At 40.5% G+C, this 22,170-nt stretch overlaps 1 protein-coding gene across 1 annotated transcript in view; it reads left to right on the top strand.

Moving 5' to 3' along the window:
* myo1d (myosin 1D) overlaps positions 1–22,170 on the top strand; it is a 549,120-nt gene that overhangs the window by 85,646 nt on the left and 441,304 nt on the right. The window contains exons 2-5 of the mRNA XM_060849058.1: positions 13,295–13,503; positions 14,594–14,687; positions 16,722–16,887; positions 21,570–21,623. Of these exons, the coding sequence (XP_060705041.1) occupies positions 13,295–13,503; positions 14,594–14,687; positions 16,722–16,887; positions 21,570–21,623 (523 nt within the window). The remainder of the gene's footprint in view (positions 1–13,294; positions 13,504–14,593; positions 14,688–16,721; positions 16,888–21,569; positions 21,624–22,170) is intronic.

Genomic DNA, 22,170 nt, shown 5'->3' with positions numbered 1-22,170 from the left:
TATCACTGCATCACTGTCTCCTCTTCCATGTAATACTGTGGATGTTGGATATCTGAAATTGATGTAACTATCCGGGAGATCAGGTAGAAAATGTGAAGAGAAAAACAGAGCTAGCTAACCTTTAAATTGGAACTCATTCTTCTATTAATTCCTCCCTCAAGTGCTTAGCTAGCTTCCCTTAATTGCATGTACAGTAAACTATTCCACAGCTATTTTCTTCCTGTGACCGTGATTTCCATGTGATTACCAAATGTTCTATATTTTACTTACCAGATAAACTGGTGTAAATTTTAATTTCAATATGCTGAGCTCAGACAGACAGTTTTGGTATAACAGTAGGTCAGACTGGGTGCTTTTGTCTTCAGTATTTCCCAGACTGTTTATTGGAGCAGGTCCAGTCACACACTTAGTTTATGTTGCGTATTCTGACCATTATACTAAGGAAGTTTATTTCCATATATGGTGACTGGATGTTGTAACATTTAAAGAAACAGGACTTGATTTTCAATCTGACAATGGTACAGATCAAGCCTGATTTAAGGTTCAATGACTAACTTCCATAACTTGATACAAACAAAAAAATCAATGGCAGAAGAAATAGTATGTTTTTGATGTGTAGATATTGCACTGTCCAAACAACAACGTAGTTTACGTAAATATGACATTGGTTAACTGTAAGTCAGTTGAGGTGCTAATGCCAATACCCAATTCAAAATACGTGAGTCCAGGTGTTAAAGACTGCAAAGGGTTATGTAAATATATGAATAGGTCATTGGGAACAGATATAAAATTATGCAACTGCTAGGAATTGTTCTTTCCAGATGCCTTGCGGCAGAAATGAAGTTTTGACTTGTATTTTGTTAGTATTTACAGTTCTCAAATAAGAGATCATGTTTGGCCCTGCACCAGAGGTTTGCTGCAATATTTACCAATCTCGCTGTCTCTCGCGCGCGCTCTCTCTCTTGCTCTCTCACCGCTGGCTAAAATCCAGTCAATCCCCTATCACCACCACAAATACGGTTGTCGAGAATTTCCAGGAGTTGGAGAGTCAATTCCAGAGTATTGCTTTGAGCTGTGGAGGAAAGTCATGAAATATAATTGAAAATTCGGTGGCCACAGCTGGCCACCCCAGTATTATGTACTCGGATGCATAGCCATCACATGTGGAAAAACTCTGTTGCACCTTCTGTGAGGATGTTCCCTGATCATTATTTTCCTCTCATTATTCGCTCACTGTCTTTCAGCATATTGTTTCAAATCCATCCTATGCCTTGGTATGCTAGAAATGGGGAAACTAACTACCTTAATGTCAAAATGAGTAATCTCATAATTTTTACCCCTCTCCTTTTTGTCTTGGACAAAAAAATAGCTGTCAAAATTAAGAGACCAATTGTGTTCTTTAAGCTTTGAAATGAGAATTAAGGGATTACGCCACTAAGTTTACTAACTCTTCAGGTTCCAGTTTTCATTTGTAAGTTTGCTTCAATGATATATGTAAAAAGGTAAATTCACCTTAGTCTTACCAGGCCATAGGGCTACTGTTTCATTAAAGAGTATTGACTGGTGGTGGTTTAACCCAAGTGTCACCACACATCAGGTTGAGAAGGAGAATTCTTTATCGTAATCTCAGCCATTGCAGGGATTAACCTCACGCTTTTGACATCACTCTAAATCGCAAACAGGCTGTTCAGTCACTGAGCTATACCATATGCTAGCCATTGGTGACATCAACTATAAATGCATCAGCTCCCATATCTATGCTGATAACACCTCACTACCAATTTTCAGAACATCTTAGACTGCTTGTCCAACTTTCAATGTTGTGCGAGCAGATATGCCCTCAAATATTGGTACAACCACTCTTTAAAACTTCTATCTTGGTTCAAGTTTGTGACCAGCTGTGCTAATTTTTTTATGACTTACTCTGAGTTGTTTGAATCTGATAATTTCTTTGGGATAAAGCTTCTTAGGATGCTTTACTACATTGAGAACCTTTACTTATGCAAGGGGTCTTTGGTTCTAGATGTTGCTGATTTTGGAATAGAATGTTAGAGAATTCCTCTGTTTTTGATAGTGTCACAGATTGTTTTCCATTCATCTAAGGAAGCCCAGTATGATACCCTGTCCTTCAATAAAGTGCTAGGCAAGGTTTTATATTCAATTCCCTGCAGCGAAGCTCAAATCCATAATTACCTGTGATGATTCACACTGGGCTAAGCTGGTGCCTATCTACTTCATTGTTTTTACTTGCTTTTTCAGATCTCTAACATTGCTCATCAAAAAGCACAGTTTGAAGTTTTATTTCCATCTAGGAGCAAACCTGCTGTGTAATTGGTTGTCAGGAGAGATGCTTCTGTCTTTTTGTGAGAGCACATCCTGTTCCTGTGGGGTTCTTCTAATATATGACAAACTGATTTAAAAGAGTGAGAACTTGGGGTCTAATGCTCAGTGATGTATCACTAACCAATACCACTGTCCGCTCTGCATGCTGATATGGTGTATAAGCTTTTTGTTTTAAATATAGATTTAATAGTTCGCTTATTAGTGACTGATTTATTATGAATTTTAATTTCCTTTTATTCACACTCCCAATTTGAATTTTGTAGTCCATCTGTAAAATACAACTGAGCATACTATTGGAAGAAATTACTCTTTCATTGAGTTGAAATCTAAATAAACCTCATGCTGTTGAACTACAAACATATTTTTAAAGAGAGAGATTAAGCTGAGGTCCAACCTTCTTTGAATAGTGCCATAGTGATCTTGTCCATTCGAGAGGGACAATGGATTTAATACTTCAGCAGGCGCCACGTCAATGCAGCAGGCCCTTGGATCTGTTTGGAAGTGACTGAGCCTGCATTCAATGCTCTGGAGTCATTTCCAGTTTACACCAGAGCTTTTGAAATTTTTTTTGGTAACTTGTTTGTTGAATGCAGTGTATTACTCAGTGCCTCATTGAATACTTCCGTACTTCATTTTATAGGTGTGAACCACAGTACTATATAAAGCTCCTTGATCAAACTATACCATAATTCAGGAGTATAAGCCTACGTGAACTGTACAGCCTATTGCCTGAAATAGTGTGGCTGTCTTTATTGTTACCCTTAAGCTAATGAGTAGGAAAAAAATCATCACTGTTAAAGAGCTTCAGAATTGTAGAAAACCTGTAGCAAATGTTTACAAATCTGCCATCCTAGCTGTTCCTAAAGTGGAAAATGGTGCAAGCAAATGTGGTTGGAGGTGCAGACTGTAATAAGCCACATGTTGTAATGTAGTTTATTTGACTGTCATTCACATGAAATGAGAATTCACCTTTCATAGTAGATTATTGTTCTGGAAGTATGTTTATTGTTTTGATGTGAAATTCTCCATGATCTCATAGCATAGCAGAAAGTAGGTTTGTCACGCATTGAATAGGAGCAATCCATTCCTTGGTACATTACCAAGAAAGCTTTTTAATAAGTGTTTTGTTACTGTCTACTTGGGATCTCTCTCCTGCAGTTTTTAAGCTTGTGTAGGAAAACTATGATCCTCATACCACGAAAACCTGTTGAACCTGATTTTCTTGCAATCTGTGCATTCCAGTCAATCTTCACTGACATCACTTCAGGATTGTAATCATACTGAAGCTCTAATTCATCATTTACTTCCATGTGTGTGTGCTCGTGCAAATTATCCACTATAAAATGTAGGTTTTTTTGCACAAAATTTCCATTTTTTTGCTAATCGTGCCTGTGCTCAATGACCACATTGGCTCCCAACCTAGCCAAGCCTCCTTTTTTAAAAATTCTCTTCCTCCCATACAGGACTTTGATCCAGTGACAGTGAAGAAAGGACAATATGTTTTCATATCAGGGTGTTAAATGGCTTGGAGGGGAACGTGCAGGCGGTGGTACCCTTGTTCTTCTAGATGGTAATGGTTGTGGATTTGAAAGGTGCTGTCCAAGGATCTATTTTGAATTTCTGCAGTGCATCTTATAGATTGTACACACTGCTGCTATTGAGTATCGGTGGTGGAGGGAATGGATGTTTGTGGATGTGGTACCAATCAAGCATGCTGCTTTGTTCTGGATGATGTCAAGCTCCAGTATGTGAGTGTTGTTGGAGCTGCTTCCACTCAGGCAAGTGGGGAGTATCCCATTACACTCCTGACTTGCACCTTCCATCATTTGAGGCTTTGATGAGTCAGCATTCCACTCGCTGTGGAATTCCTAGCCTCCGAACTGTTGTTGTAGCTCCTGTGTTTGTGGTGAGTCCAGTTGAGTTTCTGTTCGATGGTAGCGCCCAGGATATGATAGTGGGGGTTTCAGTGATGGTTAACACCACTGAATTTTGAGGGATGATGGTTAGCTTGTGGTGGTGGTTGCCACGTTTGTGGTATGACTGTTACCTGCCATTTGTGAGCCCAAGCCTGGATATTGTTGAGATTTTGTTGCATTTGAGCATGGACTGCTTCAGTATCTGAGGAGTCCCAAATGGTACTGAATCTTGTGCAATCATCAGTGAACAACACCACTTCTGCCCTATGATGAAAAGGGAAAGTCATTAATTAAGTGTCTAAAGATGGTTGGGTCCTGAGAACTCCTGCAGAAATGTCCAGGGGCTGAGATGACTGACTTCCAACAACCACAATTGCTTCATAAGTGCCAGGTATAATTGTAACCAGTGGAGAGTTTCCCCTTTACACGTTGTTTCCAGCTTTGTTAGAGCACCTCGATGCCTAACTCTGTCAAATGCGGCCTTTATGTCAGGGGCTGTCACACTCATCTCATCTCTAGAATTCAGCTGTTCTGCCCATGTTTGAATTAAGGCGTAATGAGGTCAGGCATTGAATGGCCCTGATGGAACCCAAACTGGGCATCACTGAGCAGGTTATTTCAGAGCAGCTGGGCTTGATACACTGTTGATGGCACCTTCCATTTTATTGATCGAGAATAGTGTGACAAACAGTGATTAGCCAGTTGGATGCGTCCTCCTTTTTGAGTACAGGATATTCCTGGGTAATTTTCCACATTGTTGAGTAGATGTCAGTGTTGGAAGAGCTTGGCTAGGGGAGTGACAAGTTCTGGAGCATAGATCTTCAGTACTATTGCTAGAATGTTGTCAGAGCCCCTAGCCTCTGCACCATCTAGTGCTTCCAACCATTTCTGGATATCACGTGAAGTGAACTAAATTGGCTGAAGACTGGTGTCAGTGATGCTGGGGACCAGTGGAGGAGGCCGAGATTGATCAGGGCTTCAGCCTTATTGTTTGCACTGATGTGTTGGGCTCTTCCATCGTTGAGGATAGGGATATTTGTGCATCCACCTCTGGTGAGTTGTTTAATTGTCGTCCTCTATTCCTGACTAGATCTGGCAGGACTGCATTCATTGTGGGATTGCTTAACTCTGTCTGTCACTTGCTGCTTATGATGTTTGGCATGCAAGCAGACCTATTTGGTAGCTTCATCAGGTGGATACCTCATCTTCAGGTATGCCTGGTACTGCTCCTGGCATAGCCTCCAGCACTCTCCATTGAACCAGGGTTGATCCCCTGACTTGATGGTAATAATCAAGTGGGGGATATGCCAAGCCATGAGGTTACAGATTGTGCTGGAGTACAATTCTGCTGTTGTTGATGGCCCACAGCACCTCATAAATGCTGGGTCTTGATTTGCTTTATATGTTTGAAGTCTATTCCATTCAGCACGAAAGTAGTGTCACACAACACAAAGGGTATTAATGAGAAAGTGGGACTTTGTCTGCAAAGGGACTATGCAGTGGTCACTGTTAGCGATACTGTCATGGACAGATATGCCTGCAGTCGGTGGATTAGCAAAGATGGGGCCAAATGTGTATTTTCTTCTTCTTGTCTTCACAACCTGCTGCAAATTCAGTCTAGCAGCTGTGTCCTTTAGCATCTGACAAGTTTGATCAGTAGTGCTGCTGCCAAGCCACTCTTGGTCGTAAACATTGATATCGCTCACCCAGAATCTATTTTGTGTCCTTTCCCCTCTGTGCTTCCTCCAGGTGGTGTTCAACCTGACTCCTCATCTGAGAGAGGATGGTATGTGGTAATTAGCAGAAGCTTTCCTTACCCATGTTTAACTTGAAGCCATAAGATTTCATGATGTCCAGAGTTGATGTTGAGGACTACCAGGGCAACTCTATCCTGACTGTGTAAATCACTGTGCCTCCACATCTGCTGGGTCTGTCCTGCTGGTGGGAATGGACCCATCCAGGGATGGTGATGGTCATGTCTGAAACATTGTCAGTAAGGTATGATTCCTTGAGTGTGACTGCCAGACTCTTGCTTGACTAGTCTGAGAGACCGCTCTCCCAATTTTGGTGCTAACCCCCAGATGTTAGGAAGGAGGTCTTTGCAGAGTTGACAGGGCTGTTTCTGCCATTGTCTTTTCTGGTGCCTAGGTGATCCATCCAGTTTCATTTCTTTGAGACTTCATAATTATTGGTACAACTGAGTGGCTTGCTCGTCAATTTCAGAGGGCAGTTAAGAGTCAACCTCATAACTGTGGGCCTGCAGTCACATGCAGACCAGATCATGGTGAGGATGGCAGTTTCCTTCCTTGAAAGACATTAGTGAGCCATGGTTCAAGGCACTAAATCTGAAGTGGGATTCAGTCTCAGCAGCGCACTGTGATTGTCACCGTGCATATGGTAGAAGTTAGTTGCCTTGTTGATTAATTTGACCATTCTATATTATTTTCAAAAGCTTGTTCTTTTGTCAATGGTACAGTAAATCATTGTCTTGTTACCACTGATTAAACTCTGCAGGTTTTTGTTATTGTTGGATATCACGTTGGCTCAGCTGATAAGGCTCCCATTCTGAGCCACAATGAATTGTGTCCAAGCCCCACTCCAGGAAATGAGCACATCATGTAGATTGACAATGCAGTACACTTCTGAGAGTGCTGTGTCTTAAAAGAGCCGGAAATCAGCACATGCATTCCAAAACATGCTGTTGTTATGTCTAAACTTGGAATAGAAGGTGAAGCAACAGCAGCCTGACTCCAAACCCCAGACCAAGAGGCAGCCAGCTCTGTGTATCCTTAATGCCCTCTTCTACAGCGGTGAGACCTGGGCAGCATGAGGCAAGGCTGGCAGTTTCTCAGATGGATATGTCCTCTGCATCTCTCAACAGGATACAATCAACAACTGAGGCCTGGGAATATGCTAAGTTCATCACTGTGCCCTCATTGCTAAGCCATCAAAATCTCCACTGTCTCAGTTGAAAGGGTAGTGCTGGAAAAGCACAGCAGGTCAGGCAGAATCTGAGGAGCAGGAGAGTTGACATTTTGGGCATAAGCCCTTCATCAGGAATGCCCAAAAACATTGATTCTCCTGCTCCTCAGATGCTGCCTGACCTGCTATGTTTTTCCAGCACTACTCTCAACTGTGACCTCCAGCATCTGCAGTCCTCACTTCCTCCACTGTCTCAGCCCCATTCTATGGATGGCTAACAGCTGTATCACCAATGACCTTCTGCATAGGCCCCAGATCAGAATCTCCAATACTGGTCACGTGCAAGCGAGATATGCAGTTGTTGGCCATTGATTCTGGCAGCTGGGAAACTGTCACTGATGGTGGGGAAGTGAGAAGATTGTTAGGAAGGGTGTTAGAAAGGTTGAGCAGAAATGGAATGGTTATTTGGGTGAGAAGTGGACCCATACAAAATACAGGCCAGTGCATTGTGCCCCTCCTCATCTTTTAACAAATGTGCTGGAGGCTGCAGTGCCAGAATGGGTTTCTGAGAGACACCGGGCAATGTTAATATTGAGTTGACCACCACAATGCACACTATCACCCCATGGAATGAAAAGCTATCATCATATTTGAAGCATCGTGCCTTTTTTTAGATTGACCTTGACACAAATAAGCACCCAGAATGGAATAGAAGCACAACGCAGGGCTATTTGGTCCATAGAGTCCATACCAATTCTCCAAAGAGCAGCCTACCCAGGCAATTACTTTTGTTTTTCCTGTTTCTTTTTAATTCACTTGATGTCGCTGGCTACCCAGCATTTTTTGCTTGATCCTAGTTGCCCTTGAGAAGGTGATGGTGAGTGCTCACTACTGCCACCTAGGGCAGCTAGGAATAGGCAAGGAATTCTGGCCCAGCCAATGACACACACAGGCACATCTGGCTGTCATCCTGTGGCAAACTGATAATTAGACAACTGTGTTTTGACTGCTGTGTGTGGAAGTTAGTTGGTTGATCAAGGGTTTTTTTAAACCAACAATTGTAAAGGTCCACAAATAAATCTTTTAAGGATGTCCAATAAGCTCAAGTCTTCAATAATATATAATTTCCTCCTTTATAACTGCATTAGAATCACCACTTATTTTAGGCAAGCAATACATAATCTCCAGTTACAGTCTGTAACTTCAGTAGATAACATGCTTTTTGGTTACGCAGACATAATAAGATGGTAATTAATCATTCCAGTCAATCATGAAACTATGTGCTCAGAGGTTTATAATGATATCTGTCATCAAAATAAATAAGCTGCATCTGCTGAATTGGAAGGTAAATATAAATTGCAGTTTAAGTTTTTAAGTTTCATGCCTTTTTTTCCTCACTTGAAAAGTTGAAACCTTTTTAAATAAAAAGCATTTTTCTGGTGGTATTGGCACAGTGTGCGTCATCTGGTGTGAGTCAAGAGAGCTGAAAGGAAGCTTTATCTGAAGGTGGGAGGTGTTTATTCTCAGTGCAGCTGGCAAAGCCAGGGTCGAGAGTGAAGGAAGGAAATGTCTAAGGATGTTGGGTTGAATTTTAACTCTGGCTATCAAGAGAGCAGGCAGGACCCATCTTGTTCCTTCGTACAAGTTTTGGGAGATAAACACACCAAACGACCAAGTAACCCTAAGTCAGTCATTGTGCTGTAATGTTACAATAAAGAGTAGTTGTATTTTTTTTCCCAGTTTAGTTTCACATGTAGACTGCTTTAAAACTGGAAATATTCAGTGACTTCAGAATGTTTTAAATTTAAAATTAAATTTTGGTCTGTAGTTTTTTGCTTGCTCTCCACTCTCCCACCAACATGCCATTCAGCTGGTTCTCAGTCATCCTAACAGGATGCTGTGAAATACTCGATTAATTTAAAAATGATTTTCTTTATCCCTTAGATTTCTTTTGTCTTGCCCTTTCACCTTAATGTCTCCTCTCCTGAAGAGGATAATTTAAGCTGGAATAAGATTGTTGAGCGTTGGGGCTTCACTGTGGGCGTATATATCTTGTAGCCCCCATAATTACCATTGAGTGGGGCCAGCTTCTCAATAACTTTTGGTTCATGCCACCCCCACATGTCAACTTATGTCTCCACCCAGCACCAATTGTCCATTAATCTGTCTACAACTCATAGCACTTTCATATCCATCCACCCAACTTGTACAGAGTCAATGAACCCTGTATTATTAATGGCATATATGGAATTGCTTTAAAAATCTTTAATAACTTTCTTTAAACTTGCTGTTTGTACAACCCTATAAAAGTTTCTCCTGTAGATTTTTTGTCAATGTAGAACACTCAAGGGTCTGGAATGAAGCAAACGGCTCATTGTTATTCCATTGAGCAGCTGCTGGCTATCTAACACTGTTGGACAGCATTTCCTGGAGCCCAGCTGTAGGAATATGTTCTCATTCATGTCCTTAGCACTTGAGTCAGTTGGGCTGTAGAAGTAAAAGGCTGAAATGTGCACCTACAGTTCATGCAGTGTGTATCCGTCCTCTGGGTAGGTGCATGGTGCACTGTATTCTTAGTTTGTGATGACTGCCATGCAAAGGAAGGAGTTGTCCAATTGCTGACTGCAGATTGACCACTTTTCTGGGGAGAAACAAGGTGTAAGCAGAGTTGACTTAGGGTCAAAGTGGTCTTGTGATGGCCCTGCCTGTTAGAAGTTTAGTTCTAGCAATACCTCTGTGTAGAATTACTCTCAAACCATGGCCTGCTTATTTGTGTTTAATCATTCTGGGTTTGAGTAAGTGGTACATGTCCTTATGTAGGGACATATTAGATAAACATTGACTTCAGTAAGGCTCCACATACTAGGCTGGTTAGTAAGATTAGGCAGCATGGAATCTAGGGAGAGCCAGCCAATTGGATACAAAATTGTCTTGATGGTAGGAGACAAAAGGTAGTGATAAAGGATTGTTGTTCACGCTGGAGACCTGTGACCAACAATATGTCACAGGGATTGGTGCTGGGTCCATTGTTGTTTGTCTTTTATATAAATGATTTGGATGGGAATATAGGAGGCATGGTTAGTCAGCTTGTGGATGGCACCAAAATTGTTAAAAAATCAAACATCACCAGGTTATAGTCCAACAGGCTTATTTGGAAGAACTAGCTTTTGGAGCGCTGCTCCTTCATCAGGTAGTTGTGGAGCAAGATCATAAGGCACAGAATTTATAGCAAAAGATTACAGTGTCTTGCAACTGAAATGATATATTGAACAAACCTAGATTGCTGTTAAGTCTTTCATCTTTTAGAATGGGTTGCAGGTTTCACTTCATTAAAATGTCAATCCCAGAATGCCTTTCCAGTCACATTCTTGAGATCATTTAAGCTTTTATTTCAAAAAAAAGTGACACCTCAGGTCAGACAGTGCATTAACGCTGTGAGGTTAGAGTGTCTGCATCCTAATCTTGAGCCAGACTGGTTCTGTTTCCAAAGTAGGAAATTGTAAAGTGGATTGACTGCCTGCAGATTGTGTGTGCTTATTGAACAAAATAGAATATATCTGAAAATGCAAATTCACCCCATAGACTTGTGTGTGTGTGTGTGTGTGTGTGTGTGTGTGTATGCGAGGGGAAGGGACGTGAGGGAAAGCAGGGGGGATGGGGGGGCAAGGGAACAGGGGGTGAAGGGGGGAGGGAGCAGGGAACAGGAGGAAGGGAGAGGGGGAGAAGGGGGGAGGGTGAAGTGGGCAGGGGGAGGGGAAGGGAGATGAGGGGAGAAGAGACAGTGAATGTGTGTGTTTGTGTGTATGTGCGTGTGATGAGACCAAGCAGATGCTAAGACAACAGACGAATGGACACCACTCAACAAGTTGCCAGACATGGGTGCTCCCTCCCAGTCAGGGGACTCTTCAGCCATCAGGGACATTCAGCCTCAGAGCTTCAGCTGACCATCCTCTAAGGCGGTCTGTCTGTTCAACAACTCTCCCCAGGGCCATACCATTAACTCTGCAAGTCCTGCCTGGTTTGTCTTTGCAAAATGCAACACCTCACATTTATCTGAATTAATATCCACATGTCATCCTCAGTCCACTGGCCCAGTTGATCAAGATCCCATTGTACTCTTAGATAACCACCTTCACTGTCCACTATACCAATAATTTTGGTAGCTATGCTGTGGAAGGCTGGTGTTGGACTGGGGTGAACAAAGTTAAAAAATCACTCAACACCAGGTTATAGTCCAACAATTTTATTTGGAAGTACTGGCTATTGGAGCACTGCTCCTTCATCACATAGTTGTGTAGCAGGATCATAAAATGCAGAATTTCTAGCAAAAGATTACTCTGTCATGCAACTGAAACAATGTACTGAACAACCCTAGATCATTGTTATGTCTTTTATCTTTTAGAACGGGTTGCAGGTTTCGTTTCATTAATTTGTAAATCTCAGAACTACTTTTAAGTCACTTTCTCAAGAGCTCCTAAATATTGTACCCAGTTGGCTAGCTCTCCCCAGACCCCGTGAGATTTAACTTTATTCGACAATCCATGGACAGGTTGGACTGAAATGTCTGTTTCTGTGCTGTACGTCTCTATGACTTTATAACTTAAGCTTTTAAACAAAAAGGTGATGTCTCAGCTCAGGCAATGCATTAAAGGTGTAAGGTTAGGGTCTGTCTGCATCCCAACCTTGAGCCAGACTGGTTCTATTTCCAAAGTAGGAATTTATAAAATGTTACACTGATTGTCTGCTTGCATTGACCGCCTGCAGGTTGTGCGGGTTTTGAACAAAATAGAATGTATCTGCAATTACAATTCTACAAATTCGTGTGTATGTGTCTGTCTGCCTGCCTGTCCACCCGATCTACCTGTGCCACTTTCATTTACCCTATCAATGCTCTTCATGATTTTATAAACCTCTATAAGGTCACCCCTCAGCCCCCAGTGCTGCAAGGAAAACAGCTCCAGCCTATTCAGTCTATCCCTATAGCTCAAACTCTCCAACCCTGGCAACATCCTTGTAAATCTTTTCTGAACCTTTTCACGTTTGACAACATCCTTCCCATAGCAGGGAGATCAAAACTGAATGCAATGTTTCAATAGTGGCCTAACCAATGAACTGTACAGTTGCAACATGACCTCCCAAATCCTATACTCATTACTCTGACCAATAAAGGCAGATGCCAACATCACTATCCTATCTACCTGTGACTCCACTTTCAAGGAAGTACGAACCTGCACTCCAAGGTCTCTTTATTCAGTAACACTGTCTAGGACCTCACCATAAAGTATATAAGTCCTGTCCTCATTTGTTTTTTCCGAAATGCAGCATCTCGCATTTTATCTAAATTAAACACCATCTGTCACTCTTCGACCACCTATTCAAGATCACATTGTACTCTGAGGTAACCACCTTCAATGTCCACTAAACCACCAATTCTGGTGTCATCTGCAAACTTACTAACCACACCTCCTACGTTCATATCCAAATCATTTGTATAAATAATGGAAAGAAGTGGACCCAGCACCGATCCTTGTGGCATACAGCTAATCATAGGTCTCCAATTTGTCAAGCAACCCTCCACCACCCTCAATCATTTTACCTTTGAGTATGTATCCACTTAGCTAGTTCTCTCTCTATTCTGTGTGGTCTAACCTTGCTACCAGTCTACCATGAGGGGCATTGTTGAACTCCTTACGGAAGTCCATATAGATCACATCCACCATTTAAATCCTGTGCCTCAGGATTCCCTCTAATAACTTGCCCACCACCAATGTCATGCTCACTAATCTATAGTCCCCTTAAATGATATTTGGATAGGAAAGGATTAGAGAGATATAGGCGAATATTATTTGTTTTTGGGAACATAGGCCCAATTTGTCCATGCAAACTGTGTTTCCATGCTATATGACTCTATGATTCAAAGTGAAATCTTGCCAGTAATGTCTTCATTAGGGGATTATATTGTAAATTTGATTACTGGTTTATAGTTCTCTATTAGGGATTGTAATGATTGGAACTTTTGACATGGTCTGTACTGTGCAGTGCAAATGCTTTCATGTAAATGCTTTAAGAGATAATTGTCTGGCCATTTTTAATTTATTCTTCCTTCCTAATAGGTTTGAGAAGGGCAAAATTTACACTTACATTGGTGAAGTGGTGGTTTCTGTTAACCCTTACCGTCCTATGAATATCTATGGAAAGGATACCATTGAACAATACAAGGGGCGTGAACTATATGAGAGACCACCTCATCTATTTGCTATTGCAGATGCAACATACAAAGCCATGAAGCGGAGGTCAAAGGACACGTGCATTGTCATATCAGGTAGGGAATGACTATTTTGATGAAAGATTGCAGGGATTGGAGCTGGATGGAAGAAGATTATATCTATTGCTGTCTAAATAATATACCATTAAATAGTGCATTTTGAATTTGGGATTGCCAGTTTGTTGGACAGCTGCACTTAGTTTCTCAACCCTGCCAGAACATATGAAACTTCATATGCCATAAGTATGAGTTAACAATCTCTCCCAGTATGAGAGAACCTACAGCCATTCATTTCTCCTCCTTCTGCCCCAGTCTGTGCATCAGTTAACATGAAACAGTGATCTAGGAATGGGATTTAATCCGGTAACGTTTCATATGAAGAATAAAGGGGCATGTATTTATATTGTAACTTCCAAACCCTCAAGATGACGAAGGGCTTAGCAGCCAATGAAGTACTTTTTATGTTTATTCATTGTTGTAATGGAGGAACGTGCTATAACCAACTGGATGGCCCCAAACACAATAATTTTCATTTCCTGTTTGCTAAAGGTTGACAAGTTTATGATCAGATGGATATGTACATGCAGTGGTTTATTGTAACGAGAGTGCATGCGTTTTACACGTAGGAAAACAAGGGAGTTGCAAATACGGATCAGTATTCCATCCATTTCATCACTCTTCCTGATGGTCTTTGTCAAGAATTCTGTTGAATTCTCTACTTCAATGTTACAACATAACATTGCTTTAGACCTTTGCTACAGTATACTATATGAAGGTGAGCAGCACAGAGAAGACTCAGCTAATTACTAAGACATTCTCCATGCTAAAGGGCACAGTTGTTCTATCTTGAGTAGAATTAGTATTAGCTTATGTTGTCTGAAGTTTGAAAGAAGGGGACAGGCTGTGATTTAAGAATTGGAAACTGTTTGTTTTAAGGTGTTATCATGTTTGAATGGGAGGCTGGAGGCTATTTTAAACTGTGAAACAAAACAAGTTTAGAATTGGGAGACTGCAGCTGTAGCTGTAGATTAGTTTGTTGACTAATTTATCTCTCCCAATAGGTTTTATTTTGGAAAAAATTAATATTTGCAACAGCATGTCAGTTGTAGTTTTGTGGAGTTAACTTTTCCTCTTTTCTGGATTCCAGGGGAGAGTGGTGCTGGTAAAACAGAGGCTAGTAAATACATCATGCAGTTCATTGCAGCTATTACAAATCCCAGCCAACGTCAGGAGGTGGAAAGGTAATAAATGGAGACTTTGGTTTATGCATAGTTTGAGTAATTGTTTCCTTTAATAACATGTACTTTAATGTTTTCTTTCAACCTTCCCTGCATGAGAGGGAGAAATGTTCTCATCTCTGACTGTTGAATGGCCAGAAGCACTTGATGTCTTGGCCTTATTTTCGTTGCATTCATTTTCATTAAATCATTTTATTTTATTAGAAAGTCATCATTCAACACACTAAAACATATTGAACAATTCCATCTCCAGGACCAGAAACAAAATCTCGTTCTTGTCATCACTGCCACATGGAAAAACCTGAAAGTGATACAATGTCCTAACAATCTACTCCCTTGACCTCTGAACTGGATGAAGTTACTTTACCCCTCTGACACTGTACAACCTTCACCAAGTTCACTTACCATCCTGAAAACATCAGTGCCCAAAAGTGTCTTAAAATAGTTCACAAATATTCAAAAACAACTACATTACTTTGAATGGCAATGACTGTAGTGTGTAGGTGGGTTTTGTAATATGCAACAATATCTTAAAAACACCAGTGGATGGAAAAACAATTACTTGTTTTTATTGAATGAAAGAGGAATGTTGGCTGGAACATCGGAAAAACTACTTCCTCCTTCAAACAGAGACTCTGGAACCCAATATCAGCAGCAGGAGTCTTGGTTGGTACGTAGGCAAAGCAAACATTGTTCTGTGTGATATTTGACCAGCGTCAACAGAGGTATTGATAAACATGAGTTGGAGTAGCCACCCTTATAATCAGAAAACCCCCTCTCATGCAATTCATGCCATTTATTAAAAAGAGCTTTTCACTGAGGAATCTCAACTCCAAAGTATGTCTTGAGAATTTTGTCAGTATCTTCTGACCGATTGTATCTTTTTGTTCACATTTTAACTATAGATTTTGATTTATTCTCTCTCCCACCACCAGCAGTGTCACTAAACACATGAGATGCCAATATTTTGCTAATATCGGTAAATTCCAGCTGTATTAAGTCACCCGTTTACAATATGCTTTAATTAGAATTGAGTTATAAGCAATCCTTTGTACAGTTGGAATGAACGGGGTGTGAGGGTTGCTGTTGAAGGCAATAACAGGAATATTTAAGGGATGGTTTCATGTGCAATTATATACGACACCTATTCTCAACCTCACAACCTGAATTATATTTTTCTGAAAACCACAATTTCGATGAGTACATTGTCTCATAGGCGCTGTAGAATTAAGGACTTTTAAGAAAGTTTAGCTAGCTTTTACCAGCTCTGATGGAGCACATGCAAATATGTCAACAAGCAGGGCACATTCTCAATTTATAAAAGCCAAATAATGTGTGCTGGAAATCTGAAAGCAAAACAAAAATGATGGAAATGTTTTGGTCTACAGATGTGTGTGGAGAGAGGAATAAATTAATATTTTATATGTGGTTCATATTTATTTTGGGGAGTTCCATCTTATTTTGAATATAGCACAGCCTTAAGAAAGTTTGCACTCTCTGCCTAATAATTAATTGTAAGGGGAGCCCAAATACATTTTTCCCATAAAGGAATCGACATTTCACCATTTGGATCATTTTCAATTTTAGAACAATCTTTCACAATGTGTAGGTGCTGGGATTCCAATACCTTTGAGCCTTTGGTCACCTTTTGATCTATCAGGCCGGATTACAGATGGTTTCTGAGTGTTACCCATTAAGTGATACCTTGTTTGTACTTGGGTTTCTCTGCAGCCCCCCTCCAGTCCTTATAGATTTTTTTTCTGGTTTGGACTGAGACCTTATATCTGACATATAAAGCGCAATCTCTATGAAAGAGAATGTCTTAAGCCCATGGTACTTCACAGCACTCTATTTTACTTATGTGAACTGAATTCAGCAATGATATCCAGGATAAACAATTAATAATACTTGTTGAGTAACATGTAAAACATGTGGGTTGCAAGAGGCAAGTCCAAATAAGAATGTATTTCTACAAACCAGTGCCCGGTGATATTTTTGTGATATGATGTAATACTGTAATGATTCTTTCTTTTGCAGGGTCAAGAATATGTTGTTAAAGTCCAATTGTGTTTTGGAAGCCTTTGGAAATGCGAAAACCAACCGAAATGACAATTCCAGTCGATTTGGAAAGTACATGGATATTAACTTTGACTTTAAAGGTGATCCTATAGGGGGCCATATCAATAACTACCTCTTGGAAAAAGTAAGAATTGATATGACCAAATTGATTTTGCTTCTAATTAGCCTGTATTTTTGGATTGACAGAGTAAAGGGAGAACAGAATAAAAGGCAGCTAGCTAGGAGTTGTATGCCAATTCTGATTTTAGATTAGCTGACAGGTGGAAATAGCCCATTGTTGTATGTGGTAAAAATAGGTAAAAACTAATTGTTGCGTGTGGTCATGTGCTAATGCGGGAAGACAAACGATTGACTCAGACTCAGAGAGTTGACTGGTTCCTTCTCTGCTGTGAATCTCAGTACATTTAATTGTTCAGAGTTCTGAGCAATCTTGAACCTTAAATCCAAAAAGGTGCACCAGGTAAGAATTGCAGTAGGATAGGATCATGATAGTGATTAGTCTTTGATGGGGGGGTTGGGGGGGTGGAGGGGGGAAGGTAGGCAAAGTGTAAATACTTGTTTTGACATCAGTGCTCACATTCTGTGAATGAATAAATAAGGAAACATTTGGGAACTTTTTTTAACTCAAGTTATCGAGTTTCCTTTTAAGACATTCTTCTAGGTTTCATTATCAAAAATAATAGAACAGTGTTTACAGCGTTTTATGATTAAAATCTGCAACTGTTTGCAAAATTATAATGTTTTGCTAAAGAAATCTGACTAACTTGCACTTAATATTGCACCTGACTCAGAACTATGTTTGGCCAATAACGAATCTGATTAAATCTTAAGAAGTTATTGTGGGGATAGGGGTGGTTTTGCATTGGGAGTTGTTTGAAGGAGGACATTTGTTTTCTGTGTTTAACTAAAGATCCATTTTCTGTCTTTGGAGAAGGAGTTGACAATGATTCAGAGCTCCGTTTGAGTGAGTGCGTACACGTCTCAACTGTATTCTGAAGGTTGCAATGGTTTTAGATTGGAGGTGATGTAGGTTGGCAGTTTCCCATTTGTTCTGTATATTATCTTCACTTTTTGGGATAAATAGTGAGGGGAAATACACTGTTGTAGTAAGGAAAACGGAAGAGAGAATTGATGTAGTGATGCAACCTTGTCTCATCCCCGTTTCCATTAAGATAGTGTTTGTGTTGGTTCATGGCTTGTATATCAATGGATGGGCAGAGGATAGTGACAAATATGTCTGAGAGCAGCTCAATTTGAGATGGACATGCAAAGAGGTCCTTTGTTTCTACTAGTAACTTCATCAGCTGGATGAAAATGACAAAATTCAAGACTTTATCAAGTGTACACATAAAGTTTTCATTGCTTGGTAATTTCACTATCGTTGAAGAGATGTACAGCAGCCTACAGTAGCTAAAGGCAGTCATAGAGTATGCAATCACAATGTAAAGAGCAAATGTGAATAAAAGTAGAGGGTCCAGCAACTTAGGAAGGTATACATGGTTTCTTCAGCACCTTTTTTGAGATGATCTATAGCCCAAGCAATAAAGGATGCATTTGCTGGGAGCTGATCAATGACAAAAAGGCAGTCAGTGCTCACTGGAAAGAACATACTGAAGATCTCGTTGACTGAGATTGTACAGTCCTTGATCCAATTTCAGTCTTGGTGCTATGTTGATACACCATTTCAGGCAAAGTTGAAAAATCCATTTGACAGGTAACAAACAGCGTAGTCCCTGGAATAAATGGAATCCATTCAGAAAATCTGAAGAACACTGGAGGTGCACTCTTGGCAAACTGGTACAACCTTATATTTTTCAAAATGGTTTGAATGTGAGCATAAGAGGTACAGTTAGTAAGTTTGCAGATGACACCAAAATTGGAGGTGTAGTGGATAGCGAAGAGGGTTACCTCAGATTACAACAGGATCTTGACCAGATGGGCCAATGGCTGAGATGGAGTTTAATTCAGATAAATGCGAGGTGCTGCATTTTGGGAAAGCAAATCTTAGCAGGACTTATACACTTAATGGTAAGGTCCTAGGGAGTGTTGCTGAACAAAGAGACCTTGGAGTGCAGGTTCATAGCTCCTTGAAAGTGGAGTCGCAGGAAGCTAGGATAGTGAAGAAGGCATTTGGTATGCTTTCCTTTATTGGTCAGAGTATTGAGTACAGGAGTTGGGAGGTCATGTTGCGGCTGTACAAGACATTGGTTAGGCCACTGTTGGAATATTGCATGCAATTCTGGTCTCCTTCCTATCGAAAAGATGTTGTGAAACCTGAAAGGGTTCAGAAAAGATTTACAAGGATGTCGCCAGGGTTGGAGGATTTGAGCTCTCGGGAGAGGGTGAACATGCTGGGGCTGTTTTCCCTGGAGCGTCAGAGGCTGAGGGTTGACCTTATAGAGGTTTACAAAATTATGAGGGGCATGGATAGGGTAAATAGGCAAAGTCTTTTTCCTGTGGTCAGGGAGTCCAGAACTAGAGTGCATATGTTTAGGGTGAGGGGGGAAAGATATGAAAGAGACCAACGGGGCAACTTTTTCACACAGGGTGGTATGTGTATGGAATGATCTGCCAGAGGAACTGGATTGAGGCTGGTACAATTGCAACATTTAAAAGACATTTGGATGTGTATATGAATAGGAAAGCTTTGGAGGGATATGGGCCGGCTGCTGGCTGATCAGACTAGATTGGGTTGGGATATCTGGTTGGCATGGACGAGTTGGATCGAAGGGTCTGTTTCCATGCTGTACATCTCTATGACTCTATGAAATGGGAGGAGAGCACTTACTAGGGTGGAAAAACGTTTTAAAAATTAATTTGCAACTTTTAATTGCTGGCTGAATTAAAATGGCTATACGTTTTGCATTCCTTGCAAAGTGAAAGGTGATATGAAGCAGAATTGGATTTTTTCCATTTCGTGGCAAAACAATGAAATAGCTACAGAATTAATGAGCAAATAAGTGTAACTACACTGCTACCACTGCTGGGCAAAAAGTGCTACAAGTTGTATTGCGGCATCGGTCTCACTGAGGAGCAAAGAAGCTAGGCTCCAGAGATTCAGAAAGCTTTGATGCACCATTTGAGCCAAGTATTGAATGGTATGGATTTGGCATCAGAGATCAGGGGAAGAGAGAGACTTCATACGAAAGCATTGAAATATCGAGCTGAACCTTAAGAGTTTGAACAACTGAAAGATGACCTTATCAGAAAAAATACTTATCTTAGGCGTAAAAGACTATTTTAGCTGAGAGAGGATGGGTGATGGTGATGTTCAACTCAAATGAAGGATTCAGCAAAGGCATTTGGGAAATTGAACATCATCCCTCATCATCATGCTATGGCCAGTCAAATGGAAAGGCTGAGGTGGGAGTGAATATTGTTCAAGGGATCATAAAAAATGTCTATCAAATCCAGTGCAGGATTGTGCAGGGCAGTGTTGAGAGGGAAAATACATCTACTGAAACCATGAGACATTGTAAATTCCAACAACAGGTATCATGCTGCATCAAAGTGCCTCTAGTAATAGTAAAATTGTAAAACTTGAATAGTAAAATTCCCTATTGATGGCAGTGTACTAAAGGGCAAGTACCAAAATCAAGGTGAAACAAAAGCTGAATTTCAGTTTGATTAAACTGCTCAGTCATTTCTGGAGGTAAGCGATTGACAATCAGTCAGAATGAAAATATTACACCATAGCCCAACCACAAAGCAACTTGGAAACTGTGTTGAGCAGATTGTTCACTTTTACTGCATCTGATCAAAGTGACAATCAAATACATTAATGTAACTGCAGATATTTTATGTAGAACTGGAAAAGCAGGCATCAGTCCCAGAGGGCAACAGTACCCCAGCAATGGAAATGGATGATTTATAACTGTTAGCATGGCAACGATACACTGGGAATTAAAACCCCATCATATCAGCAACTAGATACCAGTCAGTCGATAACAGTTGTGCACACCCATTATAGGAAACTTGTATGAAATAAAGACTATGTATGCAATGATTGTATTGAGGCTAGAGTTAATATACTGTTTTGATAATGAGTTAACTTTTCGTTGTTACTATGTATATTAATTAACTTGTGCGGTTTGTAACTGAAAGTATTAGTGTATGGATTTTTTTATGTAAAAGGGGATGTTTGGAGAAATGCCATTGAACTCAATGTATTGGCTGACTTGCCATTCTGATTTGACGTCTAACTTCAGCTGAAAGCGCCGTTGTGTGCAATCTGGCAGCCATTACAAACATAAAATCATAGAATCCCTAAAGTGCAGATAGAGGCCTTCCGGCCCATTGAGTCTGCACCAACCCTCCGAAGACCATTCCATTCAGACACTAGGAGAACTTGCAAACTCCACATAGGCAGTCACCCCAGGCTGGAATCAAACGTTGGTCCTGGCTCCTTTAAAGCATAGTAATTCCTAAAGATACTTTACCTGAAATGCAAAAACTATGGTTAAATAAATTAAAACTTTAAACCTTTAAACTCAGAGGAAACATAAAGTTCAGTGCTTCCTTGGGCAAAGTCTTCCTGCTAGTTTCTGCTGATGAATACCCATTTTGAGGTTAAGTATATTTTTCTCCGATGAGAAGAATACTTGCTGTGTTATTTTTAACTTTGGTGCTTACTTCTCTGGTTTACACAACTCTGCAGAATTAGTATTTGCAGCTTTATTAGTTATTCCATTAGCTAAGTGAGTTATTTTGAGGGGATCAAATATTTGCATATGAAGCATCAATGAGTGTTTTAAATTCTGGAGAGTTGTTGCTTTATCTAAAACTTTAATGGTGTTTGTTTGACAGTCTCGGGTTATAGTGCAGCAACAAGGAGAACGAAACTTCCACTCCTTTTATCAGGTTAGTATCAACAAATAAATACATGATCAGATCATTCAAATCCTTGTGAAATGTTTGATTCTGGGGGCAGATGGAGCCTTGGCTTAAAGTATAATTTAAGGGGTGATACCTCTGATACTGTAGTGTTTCCTCATTTCAGTGCTTTTAGTGTCAGCCTAGATCAAGTATAGGCAAAAAGTCTGGCTGATTACTTATCCATCGATGTACCCAGAAATGTGAAGCCATGTGTTAGGTCCCAATGTGCTGCTGTTGAGACCAGCCTACTTCTCACAGATTGGGCATGAAGACCTGTGATCTTCTAGTATAAGGCAGGATGTTTGGTGGCCATTGGAGGATTTGCCCATTGCTGACATGGGAGTAAAAGTCTCCTCTTCCAGTGATGCTAATGCTTCAGGTCCTGATAAAGAAAGAGGCCGTACAGAACTGCTGGAAGTCCCAGGTGGTCTGACTGGTCATTTGAATCAATAAATTTTAAATGTGCACTGACCCTAATAAAATGAGCAAATATTCTTTTTAGTAAAATGGTTCTTGTGGCACAGTGGTAACA

This window comes from Hemiscyllium ocellatum, chromosome 32 (assembly GCF_020745735.1).
Source record: "Hemiscyllium ocellatum isolate sHemOce1 chromosome 32, sHemOce1.pat.X.cur, whole genome shotgun sequence".
NCBI lineage: Eukaryota > Metazoa > Chordata > Chondrichthyes > Orectolobiformes > Hemiscylliidae > Hemiscyllium > Hemiscyllium ocellatum.
Note: the sequence above shows the minus strand (reverse complement) of the source record. Positions and strands in the feature narration are given on the sequence as shown.